We start from the raw sequence: 25,634 nt of genomic DNA, 5'->3' as shown, positions 1-25,634 counted from the left end.
TAGTTGACCAGGGCCTGGAGAGACCTGGAGGGCGTATATAAAGTTTTATTGTGTCAGATACAAGAAAAGCTGACTATTCACTCAGGTTAAGTATGTTGGTGCTGTGCGGCCATCACTGTGTACCTCTCACATTTTCACCTTGCTAAACTGAAAACTGGACACCTGAGATAAAAACTCCTGCTGCCCCATCCCGTCTGGCTCTGACAGCTCTGAATGTGGAGCCCCAGTTGTGGTCTGCCCGTGAACAGCTTATTTTCCTTAGCACGTCCTCACGGCTCCTCCATTTGTCCATCATTGGACACTTGAACTGTGTGTGAATGCTGCTGCTCTCATAGTCTTTTGGGCACACACCCACAAGAGAGACTGCTGGATGAGACTGTTTTGTTGATGCTGCCCCCAGAGTAGATGGTGAGCTACTTCACCGTCTCTTCCGGTGACCCCACTTCCTCACCAACACTTCTGGGGCTGCAACCTCATGCGTGTTAATCTGTTCTCCAATTCTGACCAACATCTCCACCCCCTGCCCAACCCATATTTTCTGACTTGAATGAAGTAGGATTTTCCCACGGCTTGGCGCTGTTGCATTTCCATGGTGAACAGTGATACTGTGAACTGTTACAGCCATGTGCGGGATCTTTGGAGAAAATACCCGTCCTTTGCCATTTTAAGTATCAACATTTTACAAATTGTTTATAATATTCTGGGTGTGTGAATTCCCTTACCAGACCTCTGACTTGCGAGTACTTCCTCCATTCGGTGACGCATCTCATTGGTTGTATTTTTTGGTGCACGCATGTGTGGTTTAAACCCAGGACCTCGTGTACTAGGCGAGCACTGCACCCTTCATCCTCAGCTCCAGCCAACTGACCAGTTTTATGGTTTTAAGTTTGTATTCAGATTTTTCTCTGGTTTGTGGTGAGGCTTGAAACATCATTTTCTTGTGCATATTCAAACCTGGTTTCTGACCTCATCAACTGTCTCTGTCGGCAGAGATTTCAGCAGATTTCAAGGAGCCACCATCCTTACCGGACAAGAAGTCACCCCCAGCAGCAGCCTGTGGACCCCCACTGACACCACAACCCTCGCCTTCAAGTGAACTCCCCCAGGCTGCTCCTCCACCGGGTTCCCCCACCCTCCCAGGGCGCTTAGAGGACTTCCTGGAAAGCAGCACAGGGCTGCCGCTGCTGACAAGTGGGCATGAGGGGCCAGAATCCCTTTCCCTCATTGATGACCTCCACAGCCAGATGCTGAGCAGCTCTGCCATCCTGGACCACCCCCCATCACCCATGGACACCTCTGAATTGCACTTTGCTCCTGAGCCCAGCAGTGGGCTGGACCTGGCTGTTGGCCACCTGGACAGCATGGACTGGCTGGAGCTGTCATCTGGTGGCCCCGTGCTCAGCCTGGCTCCCCTTAGCACTGCGGCCCCCAGCCTCTTCTCCATGGACTTCCTGGATGGCCATGACTTGCAGCTCCACTGGGACTCCTGCTTGTAGCTCCGACTCCAGACAGGGGCTGGGAAGGGTCTGAAGTTGGGGAGCCACAGAACCATGGCCAGTGTGTGCTCCCCTGACTGTGAGCCTTGACAATCACAGTCCCTGGAGGCTGCATCAGAGACCCTACACTTGGCTCACCCTGGGCAGGGGACATACACTGTCAAGAAACAACTCGGGGCCCATGCTGAGGTTTTGGGAGGCTGGCCAGAGCCAGTTCAATTCGACCTCCTTTTCTGAGGTCAGAGGTGCACATCTGGCTGAAGTTTGGCCCAAGTGGGCCTAGAGCCAATCCGCCTTCCAAGTCTCCCTTCACCGCAAGGAAGAAACTAGTCAGGCCTCTACTTACCCATTCCCTGTTTCAGCCAGTCCCAGGACCCTGTGTCCCAAGAGGTGGCACTCTGCCATTTTAGTCTTGGTATAGCATAACCATTTAGTGGTTTTGGTGGCAAAAATCTGTATAGGTGTATATACCTCTATATTATATATCAACTTACATATATACATATATTTTTAGGGGTGGTGGGAGATGGGTGTGGCTACCTCCACCTGCTTTCACATGTAAAAGGCCTGGAGGGCTTGGGGCTTGATACAGGGTCATTGTGAGGAGTTGTGTGCTATGTGGCCCAGTATTTAACCTGGCATGCAGCTGCCTAGGCCCACCCCACACATGTATGTGACATGTAGACAGACACCTGCCATTGCCTACACACCACCCTGCCCTGCTTCCTGGCTCCTTAGTGCCACAAGGGCAGAGACACTTCCTGGTCCTCCCCCAGGAGCTCTCCACCCACCCACATTCCATCCCATCCCATCCCATCCCATCCATCTCCTCACTGCAGCTGCCCTGGCCTGGGGGTGGGAGTGGGGTGGGTCCCCTGCTGAGGGTATCTCCTGCCCTGATTCAATACAGAGTGGGGATGGTGCCATCGAAACCAGTGCTGGGACAAAGGTGGGAAAGCTGTGTGAACTTTTTAAAATAAAAACAGAAACACTGACTTGCTAGTCTGTCCTATTTGATCCATCAGGGCTGAGATGTGAAAATGGGGTCCTGGGCCTGTTCCATGCCAGCATCTAGAGGCCACATGGTAGCCCTAATTACATAATCAGGTGGACTTGTGACATTCAGCAAGGGCCCAGGAGTCAGACCATTTCAGGTGGGTTCTGGTGGGATAGCCTTTGTAGAACTCGGGGCCTGGCTCAACAAAAGATGGGAGGCTCTCTCACAAAAAGTTTATTTACAATCACAGAGGTTAAGAGGCTTTTATCTGCCATTGGCCTACCCTCTTCCTGAGCTGAGACCAGCACAGAGGTGGCTCCCCACTTCTTCACAAGGGTTTTGGTTAACACACCATATGGCTGGTAGACAGGACTTCCTTAAGGACCCTGGCAGGACAACCCCCAGGACGTTAAGGAGAGAGGCTGAGCTGGCCACCTATATATGCTTTTGCCAACTGTGCAAGCCTGGAGTGGGGAGGCCCGGAAGTCCTGATTATAGGTTCTGGATGTGCTCTGGAGTGTGTCTTCCCTGAACCTCCTAACTAGAGGAGGGAGGCCTGAGGCTGGCCAGGGCTCTGCCCTCTTTCTGTTGAAAGGCGGGGCCTGCCAGGAAGTCTATGACGGTAGGCCTGGGAGCCACACAGCAGCTAGAAGGAGCGTCATCCATCTATGTCCCAGCTGAAAAGGTGGTGCTTCACCAGCATGTCCTGAACACCCTCCTTCAGTGGCTGCTTTTCCTCCTGTGCACAGAACAGCCCCAGTCATGGGCAGGAACCACCCTGGAACTACACAGGTCATTTCTTCAGCCCAGACTGCACCACAGCCCTCCTGGCAAAAGCAATGCCAGGGACCAACCATGCCACATACGCACCTCTCTCTTAGCGGGGAGCTCCCAGTCCTGAGAGAGGCTGAAGGCGAAGCAGCAGAGGACTCTAGGAACCAAAGAACAGTCTCTGTTCATGCTGGGCTAGTGTGCCAACTCACCAGTCACTACCACCAAGTTCCAAGCCTGCAGAACTGCCTACTCACCGGAGCTCACACTTGATCTGGACCCAGCCAGGGCTGCGCAGGAAGGACCAGGGCTGGTACCACTTCTCCACAGTGGGCAGGCTGGAGCAGAGTACCTCCAGCCACAGGTGTAATACCTGTTCACTGAGGATAAGGCAAGAAGGATGGAGCTAGGTCCTGGAGGACCCCAACTTGCAACCCTTTCCCAGGAGCTCCCGAGCATCCTGTACTGAAAGGTCCAGGAGGCCTCCGATGGGTTCAGAATCCCTGAGGACCTCCATTACCACTCTGGCTCTGCCCTGTGGGGCACCCTTTGAAGGCTCCTCCTTCTTTACACTTACTTGAGCCCCACGCAGATAAGTGAGCGGAGCTTGACGTCCATTTGTGCATGTGCTGCATCGTGGGTCACATTCACAGACTGCACAGCCTGAGGAGGGCACTCTGTCACTTAAGTGCCAGTGGCTGGCCAGCGAGATCTCAAGAATGCTGGCAAGTGACTTAACTTACCCTGTACAGTAACTCTTCGGGGGTCAGGACTTTGCCATCTTCATCCAACCTGCAAGAACAAGAGTGCCTTCACTGGCTGCCATGCTGGGCACTGGCAGGTAACACAGACAGTATGTATGTACCTGTATGTCTTACAGAGCACCAGGCGGGAGTACACAGAATCAAAGTCTCTCTCGACCTCCCGGCCCGCTGCCTGTGGTGGACGAGACAGTGAGTATGAGGACAGCGACAAGTGAGTGCGTGCCACTACCCTGCAAGCTCCTTCCTAGCTTCCAGATAGAATATGAAAGCATGTACCAACTGCAGCAGCCCTGGTGCCCTGTGGGAGACACTGCGCTGGTCCACAAACCCAGGAAAGGACTGAGTGCGCACCATGGGCACCTGCAGAGCTGGCACTGAGAAGATGCAGGGGCCAGCAGTGATTACCTCCTCGATGAACAGCCAGGGGTGGCAAGCCCCTCCAAGCAAGGATGGCTTCTTCAGTCCATGTTCAAACAGGGCCTTGAGGGCTGGGCAGAGGGTCCCTCGCACGAGGTCTGTCACTCCCTCTGTCACAGAGTCGTCCCCCGCAATTGAGTACTGATGGATAGAGTGTTTGAGAAGCCGTAGCCAGACGCCTGCAGCCAGCACCCTCATCCTGACAGCTGCTACAAGCCAGGGCTCACTTGGGACATGGACCTGGTAGGATGCTCACACACCAGGGGTTGCAACAAGGAGCAGCTCCACATTCTTACCTCTTTGCTCCGTTCATCCAAGACCTCCACAAACTTGGCTGGAAACCAGCCTGTGGGGGAAGCAGCCATGTGAGGAGGGGCAGTAGCTGTCCCAACCCTTCTTCCCAAGGTCCAAGAGCAAAGGGCTCCCCGAACCACCCAGAACCTTCAAGCAAGCCAGGCATGCCAAGAAGACCAAGAGGAAAGAGAAGCCCAGCTCCCACAGTAGCCAGGGGTCTGTGGCTGTGCAGGCTGTGGAAGCGGAATGGCTGGGTAGAACAAAGGCTCATCTTCTTTGCCAGCCTGCAGCAGACAAAAGCCCTCACCTCTCAGGCCGTTCAGCTCACCCACCCAGCAGTGCTCATCCTTCTGAGAAATGATCTGCAGGAGAGAACAGGACACGGGGCTCAGGGACTGCACAAAGTAGGTGTCCTTAGCACACGCCGGCCTGAGATCAAGCCACGTTCAGCAGCATCAGCTCTCAGCAGGGAAGGTGGGGAGTAGGTAGCAGGAGGCATGCGTGGTAGGCCTCCACGCACCGTGATGATGTCATTTTTGCGGAAGCCTAACTCATCATCATCATGCCGCTCAAAGTCCAACAGGGCCTTGGCCCGGCGCCGGTGGCTCCGTAAGCATGCCACATAGTTCTCATGGTCCCGCTGGTGGCTCTCCATGCTGTAGTCTGGGGTCAGCTCCTGTCAGAAAGGAAAGGCCCGCCGTGGAGGAGGAGCCTCAGTACCAAGACCAGGCTGGGGAAGGGGAGCCCCAAGTTGAGCCTGGGGAGCCTGCCACTCACCACACTACAGTTCTTGGGGTCTGTGCACTGGAAGTGGCGTGCCACACGCAAAATGGCTTCACGAAGGTCGGCTACCAGTTCTGTCTGCTTGATGTTCTTGGCCTTGAGAGCCTCTAGGTCATCCTCTCCTAGGAGGCACACAGGACAGTAAATGGTCCTGCCCAACCTCTAGAAGAGCCAGCACAAACACACACCCTTGCTCACCAAAGAGCAGAGAGGCGATGCCAGACTTCCTCCGCTGGGTCCTGCGGCGCACCACCTGCGGAGAGGAGTGCAGATCAGCAACAGCCACTCAGAAGGGGACATTTCTAATGGCCTGAAGCTGACTCTGAGCTCAAACTGTATCTTCGTCTCAGGCTACGAATGATATCCCACTCTCAAACCATGTTACCAAGGAAGCCTATGTCACCCCCTCGTGGCAGTCTGATGGTATAACTGGGCCAGTGCAGGCAGGTACAGAGCTGAGTGGGATGGAAAGTGAGTGGCTCAGTGGCGAAAGGCCAGTCTGTTCCCAACGCTCCTCACTCTGGGCTTCCTTGAGAACTCCATGATTCAGCCAAAATATGGCCTCCCTACTCCACCCACCTGTGACAGGTTGGTAGTGGCGCTTGTCCCCAGGGTCTGGCCTTGGTCTGCAATGAGGTAAGCCAGATGCTTGCGGCGCTGGGTCTCCACAGCCACATCAGTGAGGGACCCAGCCAGCCTCATGGCCTCCCCCAGCAGCAGCTCCGCGTCCTCCATCTGTGCCGGGATGTCCGACAGCGTGTTGAAGATGGAAGCTGAGTTCTCTGACTGAATCAGCTCTTCCTCCTGGGAGTGGGAGAGTAAGGGCATGGCACTGGCACCCTCCTCATAAACCTGTGCCGTTCAGCAGGCCCAGGGAGATCCCAGCACACCCACACTCGGGACTTCTCTCAGGCAACACAGTGGCGATGCCTGAGCTAGCGCAGTGTCTCCCCCCAGGGCTTCTGTATTTGGTACATGCTTTCCTATTCTGTCTGGAAGCCAGGTGGCCCTGACCAGCGGGTGGGAGATTCTGCAAGCACCTTAAGGCGCAGCATGCCCAGCGTAGTCTGGAACAACACCAGGGAGCCCTCGTAGAAAAACAGGTCCCAGATGCGCAGAAGCAGCCTGATGTGCACCACGCTGGCGAAGGCCGTGAGGAACCAGTGCAGTGTGATCAAAGACAGCTCTGCCAATAGACACCAAAGCCACAGGGGCTGGGACCAGGCTGAACTGGCCAGCCCAAAGAGCAGCGGAGGGGAGGGAAGGAAAAGGGTCAGAATGCAGAAGACAAGCAACGTAAACCACATAAGCCTCTGCTTGCAGCCTGGCCATCAGCCCTCTGCTGCCTCGAAACCTCAGAGCTCAGAATTGGCACTACCATCTTGGGATCCCTGGACCTGGAGGAAGGAGGCAGCCAGGTCTCACCAATGTCATGCTCCTGTAACAACTTGTCTAAACGAGGCAGGTACTGGACGATCAGGTGGCGCAGGACCCGCTGGTCAGTCTGGACACCCAGAAGGGTAGTGCTGAAGTAGGAGGCAGGCAGCAGGTCCTCGATAATGGCACACATCATCCAGAAGGCATCCTCCTCCTCCAGGAATAGCAGGAGGCAGGCAGCCACCTAGCCAGAAATGGGAACATGGGGCTGCTACCCGGGTATTCATGTGAATCAGAAAAGATGCCCCATTCTAGGATGGATATTCAGGAAAGGCTCTTGGGGACACCACCTGAAGGCACACTTCTTCAGGCTGGTTGAGAGGGCCCCTAGGAAAAGAAATAAGTTCCCATGGCCCTCCTTGGGGCCTCTCAGGTTAATCCCTGCCTCCCATCCTTACAGCACCTCAAGGGAGAACATGCCCCACAAGAGGCCTGGAGAAAACCCTGGCATACCAGTTGCCTCCCAGATTGCTCACCATGCCTGTGCCCTGGCAGTAGCCAATCTCTGGGTACAGCCAGGCCAGTGCTCGGAGGACTCTGCGCAGGCGAGGCACCCCAATGCTGTTCACATTGGCAAAGCAGGCGTTGCTGGGCATGGTGCGGAGCAGGTCCTTTTCGATCTGTCAGATCCCCACACCAACCCGAAAGACCTTGTTTGATGCAACTGTAGACTGATACCCTCGCAGTAAGGGAGAGAAGCTATAGGTAGCCTTCTCTCCCAGAAATGGGGAGTCCTTATGGTCCAGGCCAAGGCTAACCCTCCCTTCTCCATGATTCGATCCCACCAAGTATGGAATTGAGTCCATACCAGCCACCTGGGAACCTCCTGCCTGACCCAGCTCTGTATTTAAATTTTCCTGCTCTTCTTAACATGCAGCCATCTCCTCCATGTCCTTCCACACACTGGGACCTTTAGATAACTCTCCCTGCAGCCCTGAAGGACCTGGAAAGGACCAAGTTTACTCTAGGCCACATACATGAGTAAAAGGGCTGCCTACCCTGCCAAGAAGACTAATGAGGGACAGTCCTAGGGGTGACCCCTCCCTTCTGCCACAGCACACAGGCTCTGCCAAGCACCTCCTCCTGACCGGCGGGCTGCCGGTGTTACCTGTTTGGCAGCAATGGTCTCATCATTGGAGCTGTTCTTTACAACATCACGGTAGGACAACTCAGAGTTCCTCTTCTTCTGCAGCGCCCCAGAGAGCCGCATCCACAACTGGAGGGAAAAGCCACAAAGCAGTTTCTCTTGGGACATGACAGGAAATCTCAGCCCTCAATGAGATCCTTGTCTTTGTGACCATCTTACCTGTGGCCTCATGCCATGTGGGATGCCAGCCAGCACTAGGGAACGGAGTTTCTCGGAGCGAGGGAGAGACACTGCAATCTTGTCCCAGGTGAGATCCCCCACATCATGGTTGTGGGTAAACTCCAGGTGGGCCTGCCAGCGCAGCCTCTGTGTGGGGTCCTCCGCCAGGGGTGCACCTGCCATCTGGCTACATCCAGGCTCAGAACCTTCCGCGGAGAGAACAGAGGGAGGAAAACGTGTCCCTCACTCCACAGCAGCCCCGCCTGTCCTGATGGGCTCAGAGCTGTCTCCAGGCCAGGTGGCTCCCCTCACACAGACTACTACCCACAGCCTCCTGGGAGCCCTAGCCAGTCTTCTTAGTGGCAAGGGACGCCCAAGCAGACTCTTCTTAGAGCAGGCCCAGGCCCAAAAGCCAGGTCTCCATCTTCCAAAGACTCAGGAGGCTCCTTGTACCCTAAGCACCAAATTCAATCCATTGCAAATGGGGTTCCTAGACATTTTTAAAAATTACATTAATCTGTGTGTATAGAACATGTCACCTCATGTCACTGTCAGAAATGTCTAATGGCCCCCATCTCAAGCTCAAAACCAAAGGCTTTCCGGGCTCCATCATCTGGTCCTCTGTGTTCACCTCACCCCTTCCTTTTTCCTCCCTCTACTCCATTCTTCTCCACCAAAGCCCTTCACCCATCACTGCTCTTCCCCAGTTATACCACCTCGTCTCCACCGAGTCTCTACTCAGTCTTCCCTGCTGAAGAGCCTCACATAACCGCTTGATGTTTAGATAGTTCACCTCTCTTCTTTGCTATCCATGGAATGATCTTCATAGGTCTCGCCCCCAGAATTCTGCTTGTTTACACCAGAATAGAAACTCAGTGTGGTCAAGATCATCTTTGGGGACATAAATGGGAAGAAAGCACACGGCACCCTAGCTTCACGAACCCCTTGAATAAGAGGACAAAGTCTGTGGCCAGCAAACAATCTGTGTGGTGAGTCCTGCCTTCAGAGCCTCCTTGGCACTTAACCTAAGCCAAGCTCGTACCCTAGTTAGCCTTAAAACAATTGATCTTGGCTACATTACACAAAGAAAATGCCCAGGTCTAAAGTGTTCATCTGCAAATGTCAAAACACTGTTCTGCACATGGTTGTGAACACTCTGAACTCTAAATCCGGTGACCTATCAAGTCACAGATTGATTTCCATCATTCTAGAAAGTTCTCTGTGTCCCTCTCAACCTCAGCTCTTTAACTTCTATCTTCTCACAAATTAGAAGACCGAGGAAAACTAATGCCTGAGTTAGAAATATGAGTAATATGAAGTTGAGTGCCTGAGCTCTTCCTGGTGCCTGCTCTTCCTGGTGACAGGCCATCACAGTTCTGACAAATGGTCTTCCCAACAAGCTGAGATATCTAGCCAGATGCTCTCTCATAGAAAAAATGGTAGCTGGCTGTAGTGGTATACACCTTTAATCCCAGAGGCTGAGGCAGTCAGATCTCTGTGAGTTCAAGGCCAGCCTGGTCTGCACAGTGAGTTCCAAGACAGCCAGGACTTTGTAGAGAGAGCCTGTCTTGAAAAATAAATAGAAGGGGGCCGGAGAGATGGCTCAGTGGTTGAGAATATTGTCTGCTCTTCCAAAGGACCTAGGTTCAATTCCCAGCACCCACATGGAAGCTCACAATTGTCTCTAACACCAGTTCCAGGGGATCTGACACCTTAACACCAATACACACAAAATAAAATTAAATAAATTATTAGAAAAAGAGAGCGAACTAGGCAGTAATTGCACACATCTTTATCCCAGCGCCTGGGAGGCAGAGACAGGCAGATCTCTGTAAATTCAGAGGCCAGGATAGCCAAGGCTACACAGAGAAACTGTCTAAAAAAGAAAAAAAAAAAAAAGAAAAGAAAAAAGGCTACAAGAATATCACAATGAATCTGTTGTAATATGATATCACACAACCATTAAAAATGTGTTTTTAAAGCATCTTAAGTAACAAAGGAAATGCTCCTGGTGTAACATGATATTTCAGCGTCAGGAAAAGAGCATCTTACACAGCATCAACTTCCTCAAATTGTGGGACTATGGGTTCTTTTTAAAAAAAATCCCCCACACCCAAGACAGGGTTTCTGTGTGATCCTGGCTGCCCTGAAACTCACTTAGTAGCCCAGGTTGGCCTTGAACTCACAGAGACCTGCCTGCCTCTGCCCCCTGAGTGCCGGGATCAAAGGTGTGTGCCATCATGTCTGGCTTCACTTTGTTTTAAACTTCCTCCCTTTCTGCACTGTTTAACTTTTCTACAATATATATATAACTGCTTATTATGTAAAGATAATAAATTTTATCTTAAAAAAATCAGAATTAAAAAAAAAAGGTGGGGCTGGAGAGGTGGCTCAGTGGTTAAGAGCACTTGGCTGCTCTTCCAGAGGACTTGAATTCAATTCCTAGCACCCATATGCTAGCTCACAACTGTAACTCTAGTTCCAGGGGATCTGGCACCCTCACACAGACATATATGCAGGCAAAAACATCAGTGCACATAAAATAAATAAATAACTTTAAAAAAAGCAAAGCGTGATGGCACATATCTTTAATGCTAACACTTGGGAGGCAGAGGCAGGTCTGCTTGTGAATTGAAGGCCAGCCTGGTCTACAAAGGGAGTTCCAGGACAGCCAGGGCTTATTATACAAAGAAACCCTGTCTCAAAAACAAACAAAACAAAACAAAAATTAGCAGTACCTATAAAGTTACATCACTCTCAGATATATTCTGTCCTTAACTCCTTAAATGACACCCCCCGACCTCAGAGGTCACATGCAGTGGAATACAAGACATGGGTCCAGAATCCTCCCAAACATACCAACAAGCTCACACACAAGCGGCTCCATCTTACCTTCCTTGTCCACACGGAAACCAAACTCATCATAGCAGAACTCTGGGTGCTCTGCAGACTCTTCCTTCTAGAACCAGGATTAGGAAGAAGGCTGTCTGTCCTCTACTGTGAAACAGTTCCCAAAGACACTACTCACATGCTGACTCCTAAAGCCCACCCTGATAAAGGCATGCCTTCTCTGGCCATCATTCAACTACAAGGGATCACTGCCATCACCGAATTCTCCTGTGTCTGCAGGCAGGCTTCCTCCTAGCTAATGACTGATTCCCACAGGCCCAAGGAGCTAAACTGTCCTCTGTGACCCTGTGTGAAGACGCAGTGGGTCATCGTTCCCAGAATACTTGCAAAGGTAAGTCTCTTCATGAAAAGTACAGGAGCATGGCAGGCTGGTGCCTGGCAATACTAATTGCTATACCTGTGTGCATTTTGCTAGGATCTCCTGGGGCCATATGCTTGGAGTCAGGGCAGAGAAAGGGCCACTGGCAGAGGGCATGTGGTTTCCTACAGAGATCAGAGAGAAGAACAATCAAGAAAAGCAGAAACACTAGGCCTGGTGGCAACTCACACCTTTAATCCCAGCAGAGGCCAGCCTGGTCTACATAGTGAGCTCTCATTCCAGGCCAGCCATAGTAAGATCATGTCATGAAGGTGGGAATGAAGGAGGGGGGAGGGATGAAGGGAGGGAGGAAGGAAGGAAATTAAGGAAGGAAGGAAGGAAGGAAGGAAGGATGAATGTGGAGGAGAGATACCTTCCTTCTCCAAGAGAATCACTATTAAAAAAGATGGGCTGTACAGGGCGGGCCGAGAGGGCTAGTGCAGAACCCTAAAAATGAACACTGTGGGAGAGCAACAGTGCACATCATACAAACTTGGATTCTTTGCCTCCTTTCCCACCAGAGTGGGCAGATTCACAGGCCAGAGGAGCAGGGAGCCAGAGACTCCCTGAACCAGAACACAGAGGATAGCATCAGTCATTGACCTGAGATCCCAAAGCCTTTTTGTTCCCTTTTCCCTTTTGTTTTCAGTTGTGTGGGTTAAATTTCGGAGAAAAGGTCTCATAGCCCAGGCTGCTCTATGCCCTGGTATATGCCGAGGATCTGCCTCAGCAGAAGGCCGACTACAAAATCAGCAGTCAGCTCTACCACGGCTCCTGGAGAGTGTGCAGGTCTTGTTCCCACCTGACATCATGTGTAGTAGATGGTGGCAGGTCTTCACAGAGGTAGGCTTAGATGGTCATTGTTGGCATCTCTGCCTGTCATGAGGCTCCTCAGGCTTCACTTGCCCTGTCAGGAGAGCCCAAAGGAGAGGTCATTTCATACCATTCTTCTCCTGGAAGTTTTTGGTTTTTTTGATGAGAGAAAACACACACACACACACAAAAACCAAAAACAAACAAAACAAGCCCTATAGCTGGTTTCCTAGAGCCACGATATTTAGTGGGTTTTTGTTTTTGTTTGTTTAGTTTTTTGGAGGGGGCGTTGTGGTGCTGGATGTTTAACAGCCTTTTGCATGCCATATTCCCATATTCCCATTCTACAAACTAAGGCAAATTTCTCTCATCATTTTTAAAGTCTGCCCTGCCTTTTCTGTCCTCTTTTTTATGTTTGTTTGCTTGTTTGTTTTTTAAAGACTCAACAGTAAAGACACAAAAGCCCAATTTAAAAATACATAAGAGGGCCTAGAGAGATGGCTTAGGGCTTAAGAGCACTGGCTGCTTTTCAAAAGGACCTGGGTTTGGTTGCCGGCACCAACACAGCAGCTTACAACAGGCTACTTCTAACTCTAGTTTTGTGGATCTAATGCCCTCTTCTGGCCTCTGCGGGCATTGCACATATGTGATGCAGAGATGCATGCAAGCAAAATACATAAAAAAATAATTTTTTAAAAAAGATATTGGTATATACATTTCTCCAAATAAGAGAGAAATGGCCTATACCATTTTGGTCCCCAGTTGGTGGTGCTGTTTGAGGGAGTTCAGGAGGAGTTCAGCAAGAAGACCTTGCTGGAAGAGGTTATCAGTGGGAACAGTATAGAGCTTCACCCTAGTCACAAAACTCCACTTCATGCTGCGGTAAAGTGGTGGTCTATCAGCCTCCTGCCACCATGCCACCTGTTGTCATGCTTCCCTGCCACGACAGACTCTTATCCCTGTGGAACCATAAGCTCAAATAAACTCTCATATAAATTACCTTGATGGTGTTTCATCACAGCAACAGAAAAGTAACTAATACAGTTATTATGTGAGTCCACTGAAACGAAACACTAGAAAAGGAAAATCCATATAGACAGAAAGTAGATTAGTGGTTGCCAAGGGTTTATGGGGTGGTGTGGACAGTGATGGGCAGCAAGCATGTTTCCATCTGGAGTGATGGATATACAGTTACAGCAATTCTTGCATGAACTGTATACTTCAGAGCTTGTCATCTATACCACAATTAAAAGAGACACTATCTTTCGGTGAGGTAGCACATGTCTTTTATCTCAGCACTCCGGAACAGAGGCAGGAAGATCTCTACAAGCTGAAGATCAACTTGGTCTCTGGATTGTGCTCCAGCCGAACAAGGCTACCTAATGAGACTGTCGGGTTGGGAGTGTCTTCTGGGGATCTGGATTCTGGCATCAGCTCTGCTAATCCCCACTTGTTCGGAACCTGGACAAGTATATTTCACTCTTTGAATCTGTTTTCTTATCCATAAAGTGAACAGCACTACCTCTGCCTTACAAAGATCAGGAAGATTAAGTAACCAAATAAGGCCCTCAATCACACTGACTTATCATCAAGAAACCGGGGATACTAGTAATTTCTAGAAAATGACTGTTGGGAAAAACAAAACAAAACAAAAAAACGCTGTTGGTATCTGGGCCGTGTGCCCAGACTGTAGTACACTAAAAACTATTATATTAAACCCTATGAAATTGCTGGTATTTGTGTATGATAGCCTATATAACCAACAATGCCACACAACATGTGTCCAGATGAGATCCTAAGCCTCTGTACATAACACAAAGGAGGTGGTTTGACTGTTCCTTAAAGAAGAGCAGAGCATCTGGACGTGGTGACTTTCTTTAATCCTTGCATTCAAGAGGCAGAGTCAGGGAGACCTCTGTGAGTTTGAAGGCAGCCTGGTCTATATAGTAAGTTCTAGGCCAGCCATGGCTACATAGTAAGGCCATGTCAGTGGAAAAAAAAAAAAGAAGAAGAAGAAAAGAGGAGGAGGAGAAGGAAGAAGAAAAGAAAATACGGCAGAGGAAAGCCATGGAAGAAAAGAGGTTGTTTAAATGGAGGAAATGACACCTGCCGTGGTGGGCAGAGGGCTGGAAGACAATTGTTAACCAGCAGTTCTTTCCTTCTCAGCAGCTTCCTACTCACTTGTCACTCAGCAAACAATGACTGAGCACTGAGCTAGGCAACCCAACAGTGAGTAAGTCAGGCTGTTGTAGTGTACGAGATGGAACTGTATCAGAAGAGAGGGCGTTCTGTATCATATCAGAAAGAGCCTTTGAGAGCTGAGGTCTGAGCAAGGGTCAAAAGGAAGCAAGGGATCAAGGCCTTGACTTCACTGAGAGAGGGAATCAGGAGCAGGGAACAGCCAGTGAGCTGAGAGCCTGGGGTACATGGAGGGGAACAGACTGGGAGGAAGCAACAGCAGGAGCCAAGGGTACCTCACCCTGAGGACAGGCCCTTGACCTTTAGTCTCAAAGAATGGAGAAATCAGGAAATTCTGAACATCCATGAAGCAAAATCTGTTGGAATTGGACAAGCTCTCCAGGTGCTCAAGAGTCTTTGGAGACTGCAGGGCCTAGCAGATGACTCAGAGTATGAGATGATGTGGGCTTTGCCTGGGTGAAAGCACGGAGAATCGGTCAGATTGTGGACACATTTTTAGAGGCTGCGAGCTTCGTTTGCTATTTCCTTCATGTGGCATTCGTGGACACGTATACTTCAGACTGTCCTTAAGCCTCCCAGATGTGATACTGCTAAGCTGGGCAGGCAGGTTTTTCAGCTTCTGGTTGCTATAGAAAATTTCCTGAAAGCACTCATCTGCGAATTGACAGAAGTAGCCCAAGAAGTTAGTCATGTCTTGGTTACCTGGTCTGTGGCTGCCCTCTTGTCTTTTTGTTTACTTTTGGGTTTTCAAGACAGGTTTTCTCTGTGTAGCCCTGGCTATCCTGGCCTCATTTTGTATAGCAGGCTGGCCTCAAGCTCACAGAGATCTGCCTGCCTCTGCCTCCCAGAATGCTGGGATTATAGCTGTGTGCCACTGTGTCTGGCTCCTCCTGCTGTCTTTTAAGAAACAGAGACTCTGGAAAACCATAATTGATGCAGCCACTTCTGAGGTGCTCTGAAGAAACTGTAACAATTATATGCACAAGCCTAAAGGACCCAGTTCTGATGCTATGTGTCCCTCCCTAGTTTCCCAACCCCACAATTTCCTCTTAGGCTAATGTTGCCCACTGTATGCAGGCACAGAGGTACTGTTCACTTCCTGTGGGTCTCCTGATATGGGCTATAGGGACCTACACACCCGACAGGGCAGCAGTGCTGCTGCCACACAGGTGACTTTCTGTAGACATCTTCCAGGAAACACAAAGGCTGACCCAACACAAGGCTGTTTTGGTGGCACCTAAGACCTAACATCTTCCTCTGACCTTGGGCACCAGGTATACATACATGGATACGAAAACACTCATACACATAAAATAATCTAAAAAATTTTTAAATAAAAATAAATTTTAAAAGCTTTTATAAAATAAAATAAAAGTTCATTATTGCCACTATGACAGTATAAAGGGTTTAACCTTTCAGAGATGACTGGTTGTGTCCACGCCTTTAACTCCAGTATTTGAGAGGCAGAGGCTGTTAGTTTGAGGCCAGCCTGGTCTACAGAGTGAGTTCCAGGACCTCCAAGGCCACACACAGAAACCCTGTCTTAAAAGAGAGAGAGCAAGAAGGAGGGAGGTTGGTTTAGGTCAGGCATAGCTCCCACACTTAAAATACCAGCATTCAGGGAGAAGCAGGAGGACTATAAATTTATGGTCCTTGGTCAAAACAAACAAAAGGTGAAGGTCATTAGCGAGTAGGAATGTGGAGTCATTGGTCTTGGTTGTTCTTGTTGTATGTTTTATAATCTGGCCTATGTTACCCAGGCTGGTCTTGAACTTCTGGGTTCAAGTGATCCTTTTCTCTCAGCTTCAAATGCTGAGACTGTAAACACATGCTGCTGTGCTCAGCTTGGTCTTGATGATTTTATGTTACTTTCTTTGGGAGTATTTGGGACTACAACTCCTTGACGTTTCATACTTTTTCAGAATTTGGAAAATCTAAGTAATATTCCTAATTGAAAAATCTGAAACTTTACTTATTTGCATACTCACTCACTTACTTGAGGTAGGGTCTCTCTACACAGCCTTTGATGTCCTGGAACTTGCTATATAGACAAGGCTGGCCTTGTCCTCACAGATTTGCCTGTCTCTATCTATACTGAGATTAAAAGCATGTGCCACCATGTCTGGCTTGAAACTTTTTAAGCATCACTCAAAACTCTTAAGAGCTCTTGCTGCCCTTACAGAGAATTTAGGTTCAATTCCAGTATTAACATGGTGGCTCACAACTGTCTTTAACTACAGTTCCAGAAATCCAATGCCCTTTTCTGGCCTCTGAGGGTACTTCATGTATACAGTGCACAGAAATATATTTAGAAAAACACCGATACACATAAAACGATAAGATAAAATGTAAAATATTTTAAAGATATTTTTATGTGCATGGGTGTTTGCCTGAATGTATGTACGTGCACCATATGTGTCTCTGGTGCCCAAGGAGATCAGAAAGGGTAAGATTCTCTGGTAATAAAGTCTCAAATAGTTGTGAGCCATCATAGAGGGTGCTGGGAGTTGAATCTGGGTCCTCTACAAGACCAAGTACTCTTAACCACTGAGGTATCTATGCAGCCAAAAAGAATAATTAAAATTTAACGATCAGTGTGGTGATACACACCTTTAATCCCAACACTCATGAGGCAGAAGAAGGTAGAGCTCTACAAGTTTGAAGCCAGCCTGGTCTACAAAGTGAATTCCAGGCCAGCCAGGACTACATAGGAAGACCCTATTTCCAAGCTAATTAATTAAATAATTTGGATGTTATAATATATGTATTATAATTGGAAATAATCACAACTCACTAATTGCACTGATATAAGAGAGGTGCCAGTCTCTATGCCTTCCTTCCTCTGGTGACAAGGCTACTACTTGCTACCTCAAATTTCCTTCTTTGGGGATTTAATGTTTATACAAAACCAAGTTGAGAAAAAGTGGAGGGGAGAAGAGGATAAAGTGCAAATAGCTTGTCTGTAACTGTGAAAAGGATCCCTTTCCTTCTTATTTGTAGGTAACACTTTACCAACACAGCACAGCTTGAATTTGACATCTTAGCAACCTGGGAAGAGCTAAGCATCTTAAACTGCTAAACGGTGCAGCCATTACTTTTCAAGTTATTATAGGAAGCCCTACCCCAGCAGTGTAAGTGACCAATGGAAAATGAACTGCAATGCCTCAGAACTAGAGCTGACAAGCCCCAGTTTTATTCTGTAAAGGCTAGACAAAATCCCCAGACACCCCAGCTTTCACATGGGGTTGCAGATGATTCTCATCATGCTGAAGGAAAATACTTTTTTAAAAGCAAAAGGCATAAAAGCAGCCTTCAGGAAAAGAGATCTCACCAAGGAGATGAGTAAAGTATAGCCATCTGCAAAGTACACTCCTAGGAAAAATGATGCCATTTCCAAACCTATTTTCACAATGCCTCTGTGTCTCCTGAGTTCTGTACAAATGCCCACAGGACCATCTTATCCACTGGTAACACAGAAAGATGTAAACAAAATGAAAAACTGAAGCCACAGCTACTAAATAAATAAGCTCCTGGCAAGATGTAGGAGGAGAAAAGACAATTGGCTACATAACTACAAGACCTTGTCATAAAAATAAGTCAATAACCAGGTGGTGATGGCACACACCTTAATTGTCAATTTGACATAATCTAGAATCACTTGGGAAGGGAGTCTCAGTGAGGAATAGTCGGGGTGACCTGTGGGCATCACTGTGGGAAATCCTACTTGGGTTAATTAAGGTGTCTCAATATATAAGGCAGAAATAATAATCAAGGTCATCTGATGTCAACTTTGGGCCCCCACACACGAACACCTTCGCATACACACTACACAGAGATACATACACAAAAAAGGGAAAAATTTAGAAAAATATTCCTAAGCCATCTCTCCAGGCCCCTTAAAGGATATGTTGATCAAAAGATCTCAAACTACCAAGTGTGCTGACATCACTTCTCTGGTGCTGATTCTCCTGGGTCTGGGAAAGAAAACACTGAGACACTGGAGTCTGACTTCCCCACTAGCTAGTCTTTCAAATTCTAGTTCTGAGAGGACCTCTAACAAACTCTTTCTGACTCCCCTAACCTAACCTCCTTCTCTTAAAAATTTTTTATTTATTTTATATATGAGTGCTCTATCTGCTTGTACACCTGCATGCCAGAGAAGGCACCAGATCACATTTTAGATGATTGTGAGCCACCATGTGGTTGCTGGAAATTGAACTCAGGACCTCTAAAGGGCAGACAATGGTCTTAACTACTGAGCCATCTCTCCAACCCTTACCTCCTTCTTTTGAAAGAATCAATCACTGATAGATACTCCTAATGTTTTCTACTTCATACTGTTTATATACATGTCTGTCTGTCCTACATCCAGTACCTGGTCCAGAGTATGATATTGGACAATAACCTCATAGCTCCTACTTTTCAATATACTCTTTTCGGATCCTATCCTATTGCTCTCCCTGCTTACAATACACTTTCATCTGACTATTCTGTCTTTAATGCTCAAGCATTAGCTTCATTAACACAGCCCCTGCCTCAGTTTGTGTTTGGTGTTGGTCTTTGTTGGAGTTTCTACTGCTGTTATGAAACACTCTGACCAAAAACAACTTGAGGAAGAAAGGGTTTATTTCATTTATGCTTCCAGGAAACAGTTCATCACTGAAAGAAACCAGGGCAGCAACCTGTAGGCAGGAGCTGATACACAGGCCATGGAGGAATGGTGCTTCCTGACTTTCTCTTTATGGTTCACTCAGCCTGTTTTCTTGTAGAACCTAGGACCATCAGTCCAGGCATGGCACCACCTAAAATGGGAAGGGCCCTCCCATACCACTAAGAAAAAGCCCTTACAAGCTTGCCTACAGCCTAATCTTATGGAGCCATTTTCTCAATAAAAGTTCTCTCCTCCTCACAGATGACTCTAGCTTATGTCAAGATGACATAAAAAACTAGCCAGCACAATGTTCCAGTTCCTCCATGTTCCTAACCAACCTGTCCAGACATACTTCATAGCTTCCATTCACTTCAGGCTTTCTCCATGCCAAAAACTCTAATAAGCAGAGCTAGATTAAAACTTGTAGAAACACAGGGCGTGGTAGCACAGGTTTGTGATCCCAGCACTCTGGGAGGCAGAAGCAGGCAAACCTCTGTGAGTTTGAGGCCAGCCTGATCTACATAGCGAGTCCAGGATAACCAAGGCTATGTAGAGAAATCCTGTCTCAAAAGCCAAAATCCAAAAAACCAAACCAAACACAAAACCTGCAGAAGCCAGCCAGGCATAGTGGTGCACCCTTTTAATTGCAGCCGGAGGGAGGCAGAGGCAGGAGGCAACAATTCTATCAGCTGAGGCCAGCCTTGTCTATATAGGGAGCTCTAAGATAGCCAAAGCTATGCAGAGAGACCCTGTCTCAAAAACAAATAAGCACACAAACAAAAACAAAAAAAAGTGAAGGCATGCAAAAAATAGGGCATACATTTTACATAAAGTAGAAGGCAAGGTCAACTGGACAATAAGTGTACTTTTACTTCTTGTAGTTTTTTTATTTTGTGTATATGTGTGTGTATAGTATCTGCATGTGTCTGTGTCAATGCCAAGTACTTTTCACTATTTTTTTAGATTTATGTGCATGAGTAGTTTGCCCATATGCACACTGTACATATGTTCAGCACACTGTTCAGAGGCCAGAAGAGGGTACCAGGTCCCCTGGTACATAAGTTCGATGGTCCTGAGCCACCATGTGAGTACTGGGAATTGAATCTAGATCCTCTGGAAGAGAAGCTAGTGCTCTTCACCTCCCTCCTCCTTTTTTTTTTTGTTGAGGCAGGGTCTCTCACCTGGAGCTCACCAATTTAGCAAGACTAGCTGGGCAGCAAACCCCAGAGACCCTCCCATCACTGCTTCTCTACAGGATTATAGGTGCACGGTTTTGCCTGGCTTTTTATGTAGATGCTGGTGACCTGAACATTCAGGTCCTTATGCTTGCACAGAAAACACCTGATTTAGCTATCTTTCCAGTCTCACCTTTAATACAGCTCCTGTATGCTGGCACAGGTCCCAGCTGGCATTAGTCCCTATAATCCCAGCACTAAAGAGGCTAAGGAAGGAGAACCAAAAGTTTGAGGCCAGTCTGGGTTACATTATTGTTTCAAAAATAAAATCAGGGCCTGGCAGTGGTGGCATGCAGCTTTAATCCCAGCACTTGAAAGGCAGAGACAGGCAGATCTCTGTTGAGTTCAAGGCCAGCCTGGTCTACAAAGTGAGTTTCAGGACAGCCAGGGCTACTCAGAGAAACCCCACAGAGACACCCTGTGGACAAACAAACAAACAAACAAACAAAACCAGGGGCTGGAAAGATGCTTCAGCTCCTAGGAGCACTGGCTGCTCTTCTAGAGAACCTGAGTTTGAGTCCCAGAAGCCACATGGCAGATCACAACCATCTGTAAACTTCAGTTCCAGGGAATCCAATGCCCTCTTGGGCCTCTGAGAACACCAGGCATGTATATGGCCACAGACATACATGTAGGTAAAACATCCATATACATAAAATATTTTTTAAAAAATAAAATAAAAATAATAAAATATCAAACGGTGAGGCTTGAGAAATAGCCTTAGCCAGTAAAGCACTTGCCATGTAAGCATGAAGACCTGAGTGTAGATTCCCAGAACCCATATAAAACCAGATACAGTAGCACCACTTTCTTAATGCCATTTGAAACTGCTTTTTCTTTATTGTTGTTTTCTGAGACAGGGTTTCTCTGTAGAGCCCTGGTGGTACTGAAACTCACTCTGTAGACCAGGCTGGCCTCAAACTCAGAGATCTGCCTCTGCCACCACAATCAGCTGAAACTGTTTTTCTTATAACTTGATACTGATAAGCCAATATTTCCTGCCATCAACATTATTACCAATCTCTCTGGTGGGACCTCTGCCTCCAGTTTTGTCACCTCCTCTATCCATTATCTTACAATCACACGATCTTTTTTTAAATCATTTCCTTCCACTCTTTAAACCTTTTTGTCTCCCTTCAAAAAAAAAAAAAAAAAAAAAAATGCCGAGCACGGTGGCATACACCTTCAATTTCAATTCCAGCACCCAGTGTCACTTAAGGCCAGCCAGGACTACATACACATGCATAGTGATTTCAGAACAGCCAGGACTACCTAGAGTGATCCTGTAGAGGTGGGGGTGTGGTGGGAGATGGGGGATGGGGGAAAGCAGCTAAATTTGTTGACTGACTTACACTAGAGGACCTAAGAGCCCTGCTACCTACCTCTCACTGGCTCTCAACCAGCTCTGTAGCATCTGTCACAGTATATTTCCCCAGATAATGAAACCTGTTTGCATCCTCTCAGAGCATGGTGTTTAATGAAGTCTTGATATAAGAGCCATTACTGCTAACCTTCTAGAACTGTTCCTCTCCCAAACACCCCACTGACCCTTGTTGAAAACATGATTATTCTATCACCTTTTGCGACCCTTAGTGTGACAGTTGAGGTAAACTCCCACTACAGCCTCCTCTATCCTGCACCAGCAGAGGAGCAAAGCAACTTCCTTACTCACTTCCCCTCCAGCTCCCGCTCCTACAGGTTTGCGACTAGGACTACTGTCCCTTCCTTAAGTCAATATTTCCTTTGTGACCAGGGATAGAATGTTCTTTTAGGCCAGAGAGGTGTGGCAGTATAATATAGCACACTGGACAAACACAAGCCAAGCAAAGAGGAGCCTCCCCTCGAGCAGCATGCCAGGGAACAGGTTGCCCCTTCCTGCTCAGCAGCCATGAGAAATGCAGCCCTCCTAGTAAAACTTGCCCAGGCTCACAATCATCTCTCTGAGGCCTCCATGGATCACTCACCTAATATTTACAGCTTGGCAATACCCAGCTGGGAATGAGGGAAACCAGAGCAAAGTATCTGCATGGTCCATTTTTCCACCACTAAGGGTGAAAATGAAACACGTGAACTAACAGAAACTCGTCATTCAGGTAGCCCTAAAAAGCAGCTAAGAGTTTTTGAGGAAAATAAAGTTACTTGATGACCAGCAAAAAAAAGTCCACTCAAATCTTATATAGTCACATAGGGGTCTGGAAATGTCTGATTCCTAGTATCACACAGAAACCGTCTATGGTGTTGTAAGCTGGTAACCCCAGTACTGTAGAAGTTGGGGCAGAAGGATCAGAAAGGTCATCTTTGGCTGCATTCTAGGCCAGCATGGGATACACATATATAAGACCCTTTCTAAAACAAAGAAACAGATGAAAATAAGCTAACAATATGAATTGGTGCTGGAGGGGTGACTAGTCGTTAGGGTGCTGAACAAGCATGAGGACCTGAATTTGGACCCCAGCACCCACATACAAAGTCAGACATGGCAGTGCTCAACTTCACTACTATTATGTTGTAGACCTGCCTGCCAGAATATCTTAAGCTTTTTTGTGACAGTTCTTTATATTTCCTTTTATGTGGGATTTAACAGGGGTTGAGGGCTGGAAAGAATGCTTTCCTAGCATTCATAGACCGTGGGTTCTACCCTCCGCACTACAAAATAAGTAAAAACAATATACTTACATATTGCATTGTAGGAATAACATCACTATATTGAAGTGACCCTACTAGCAAATGAACTTCCTTGCCTTAGCCAGCCCCACATACATCCTCTCATTGCTTTTTCTGCTCATGCTCCTTTTAAACAAAGCCAAGGAACGATCCACACATAATGATCTTCACTGTGGTTCAAAGCCTCACCTGCATCTCTGACTTTTGCTGTGAAGCAGCACCACAATATGTAACTCAGGCTGTCCTGGAACTTAGTAGCCCAACCTGGCTGGACGTGGGGGCGACCCTACCTCAGCCTCCTAGGTGCTGTGATTACATGTGTGAGGAATTATGCCCAGGTCTCATTAACTTTATATCATATTTCCTTCTGTGCTAATTCAAAATCCCCACAATTCTGATGACCTCTGAGGCTGGCTATGGCTTAAGAGCAATAAAAGTGTGCCAGGAGGAGGGAATACTGGAGACATGACTTAGTGGTTGTACTGGCTAGTTTTATGTCAACTGGACACAAGCTATAGACCCCTGAGAGGAGGGAATCTCAATTGAGAAAATGCCACCAGAAAATCAGGCTGTAAGCGCACAAGCCAGTAGGACATTTTCTTAATTAGTGACTTACAGGGAGGGCCCAACCCATTGTGGACAGTGCCATCCCTGGGCTAGTGGTCCTAGATTCTAAAAGAAAGCAGGCTGAGCAAACCATGAGGAGCAAGCCAGTAAGCAGCACTCCCCCAGGAGTTCTGCATGAGCTCCTGCCTCCAAGTTCCTGCCCTGTTTGAGTTTCTGCCCTGGCTTCCTTCAACGATGTCCTATGATATGGAAGTTTAGAGAAATAAGCCCTTTCCTAAGTTGCATTGGTGGGTTGTCATGGCAATAATAACTAACTAAGCAGGTGGTTAAGAGCACTTGGAGCTCTTACAGAGGACCCTGGCTTGATTTTTGGCACCCACACGGTGTCTTACAACCAATGTAACTCCACCTCCAAGGGATCTAATGCCTTTTCTGACCTCCAGTGTCTCTTGCATGCATAGGATACACATAAACTACCTGGGCACACATATGTCAATATAAGTACATCTTTATAACTGCTGTGTAGTCTTTTTACTTATTTTCTCTGTTCTCTCTTTCTACTTCCCATTTAGGAAATTAGATTCTCTCTTCACACGTTAACTCTTCTGCCCACTGTAGCCTTTCAGTCCAGGCCTTTGTGGTATCTTACTCTGTCTACTGTCATTCAAGCTCTTTTCTATCAACCTTTTTTTTGTTTTTGTTTTTTGTTTTTGAACTCACTATGTAGACCAGGATAGGCTCAAACTCACAGGTATCTGCCTGCCTCTGCCTTCCAAATGCTGGGATTGAAGGTGAGCACCACCACTTAGGTCAACAATTTTTTTTTTTTTTTTTTTAATCTGCTCTACTGACAAGGCACTTGCTAATCAACTCACTCCTTTAAACTTTGTGGCTTAGCTTGCTTGTCTTAACAATGAGATTCTAGGGTCTCATTGCTTTCTTCATCATTTTATGGATGGAATCTTCTTCCTCTGCCCTGACTCCTTACCCAGCAGCACTGGATTCACCTAACCTACCCAGGTTCTTAGAATTTTTTTCTTACAATTCTGAGATATTAATTAATCACATTTTATTCTCTATTTAGCGCTTTCTTTTCTTTCTTCTTTCTTTCTTTTTTTCCTTCTTTTCTTCTCCTTCCTTCCTTTCTCAAGACAAGGTTTCTCTGTGTAGCCTCAGCTGTTCTGGACTCACTCTAGACCAGGCTGCTTTAGAACTCAAGAGATCCGCCTCCCTCTGCCTCCTTGAATGCTGGGATTACAGGCGTGCACCACCATGCCCAGCTTATTTTTAATTTTTTATATGTAGATGTTTGTGTCTATGTGAGTGTACACCACATGTATATGAGTGCTGTAGAGAACAGAAGAGGCTGTCAGAGCCCCCGGAGCTGGAGTTAACAGGAAAGTGCTGGGAATCAAACTCTGGAAGAACAAAAAGCACTCTTAACTGCAGAGCCATCTCTCTAGCCTCTCAGCCTTATTTTTTGAGACAGGGCCTGTTACCTTTTGGCTAAACTGGCTGGCCATCAAGCCCCAGGATCTGCCTGTCTCTGCTCCCCAAATGCTGGGGTTACAAATGTGTGCCACCAGAGTGCTGGAGAGCCTAACTCCTGGCCCTCATGCAGCGAGCACTTTACCCATTGAGCCATCCTCCCAAGCTCCCCAATTCCTTCCCCACCACATTTTATTTATTTTGTGCACGATCAACAAGGGAGTCAGAGGACAACTTGTAGAAATTGTTTCTCCCTTCCACCACTTATGTCCCAGGGACTGAACTCAAGCCTTTAGATTTGGAGGCAAGTACCTTTACCCACTGAGCCATTCATCTACCCCATAATCTATTTCTGCATCAAGTTTTAAAAAATTAAAAAAAAAAGTTTTTCATGTTTTCCTTTTGTGAGACAGGGTTTCTCTGTGTAGCCCTTGCTAATCTGGACTTGCTTTGTAGACCAGGCTGGTCTTCAACTCACAGAGAT

The 25,634-nt window shown here is 47.6% G+C and overlaps 2 protein-coding genes across 5 annotated transcripts in view; one reads left to right on the top strand and one right to left on the bottom strand.

The window, feature by feature from the left end:
• Mrtfa (myocardin related transcription factor A) overlaps positions 1-2,491 on the top strand; it is a 90,523-nt gene extending 88,032 nt beyond the window's left edge. For both annotated transcript variants that reach the window (XM_055602995.1, XM_055602994.1), the window contains one exon: positions 991-2,491. In XM_055602995.1, the coding sequence (XP_055458970.1) occupies positions 991-1,496 (506 nt within the window). In that variant the 3' untranslated portion in view covers positions 1,497-2,491. The remainder of the gene's footprint in view (positions 1-990) is intronic.
• Positions 2,492-2,712: 221 nt separating this feature from the next.
• The window catches only part of Sgsm3 (small G protein signaling modulator 3), a 30,804-nt gene continuing 7,882 nt past the window's right edge, over positions 2,713-25,634 (bottom strand). For 2 of the 3 annotated variants that reach the window (XM_055602989.1, XM_055602990.1), the window contains 21 exons: positions 12,336-12,440; positions 11,573-11,658; positions 11,158-11,224; positions 8,266-8,471; positions 8,068-8,175; positions 7,436-7,579; positions 6,948-7,143; positions 6,563-6,708; positions 6,102-6,326; positions 5,721-5,775; positions 5,517-5,644; positions 5,260-5,415; positions 5,047-5,101; positions 4,742-4,791; positions 4,434-4,586; positions 4,130-4,200; positions 4,008-4,056; positions 3,842-3,927; positions 3,522-3,644; positions 3,364-3,424; positions 2,713-3,232 (listed from right to left, as the gene is read on the bottom strand). In XM_055602989.1, coding sequence (XP_055458964.1) covers positions 3,152-3,232; positions 3,364-3,424; positions 3,522-3,644; positions 3,842-3,927; positions 4,008-4,056; positions 4,130-4,200; positions 4,434-4,586; positions 4,742-4,791; positions 5,047-5,101; positions 5,260-5,415; positions 5,517-5,644; positions 5,721-5,775; positions 6,102-6,326; positions 6,563-6,708; positions 6,948-7,143; positions 7,436-7,579; positions 8,068-8,175; positions 8,266-8,471; positions 11,158-11,224; positions 11,573-11,658; positions 12,336-12,345 — 2,256 coding nt within the window. In that variant the 5' untranslated portion in view covers positions 12,346-12,440 and the 3' untranslated portion in view covers positions 2,713-3,151. Of the gene's footprint in view, positions 3,278-3,363; positions 3,425-3,521; positions 3,645-3,841; positions 3,928-4,007; positions 4,057-4,129; positions 4,201-4,433; positions 4,587-4,741; positions 4,792-5,046; positions 5,102-5,259; positions 5,416-5,516; positions 5,645-5,720; positions 5,776-6,101; positions 6,327-6,562; positions 6,709-6,947; positions 7,144-7,435; positions 7,580-8,067; positions 8,176-8,265; positions 8,472-11,157; positions 11,225-11,572; positions 11,659-12,335; positions 12,441-25,634 lie in introns of all 3 variants that reach the window. The other variant, XM_055602991.1, reaches the window with a different exon arrangement.

This window comes from Psammomys obesus, unplaced genomic scaffold (genome assembly GCF_907164565.1).
Source record: "Psammomys obesus unplaced genomic scaffold, mPsaObe1.curated_primary_1811, whole genome shotgun sequence".
NCBI lineage: Eukaryota > Metazoa > Chordata > Mammalia > Rodentia > Muridae > Psammomys > Psammomys obesus.
This window is presented reverse-complemented; position numbering and strand designations above follow the sequence as displayed.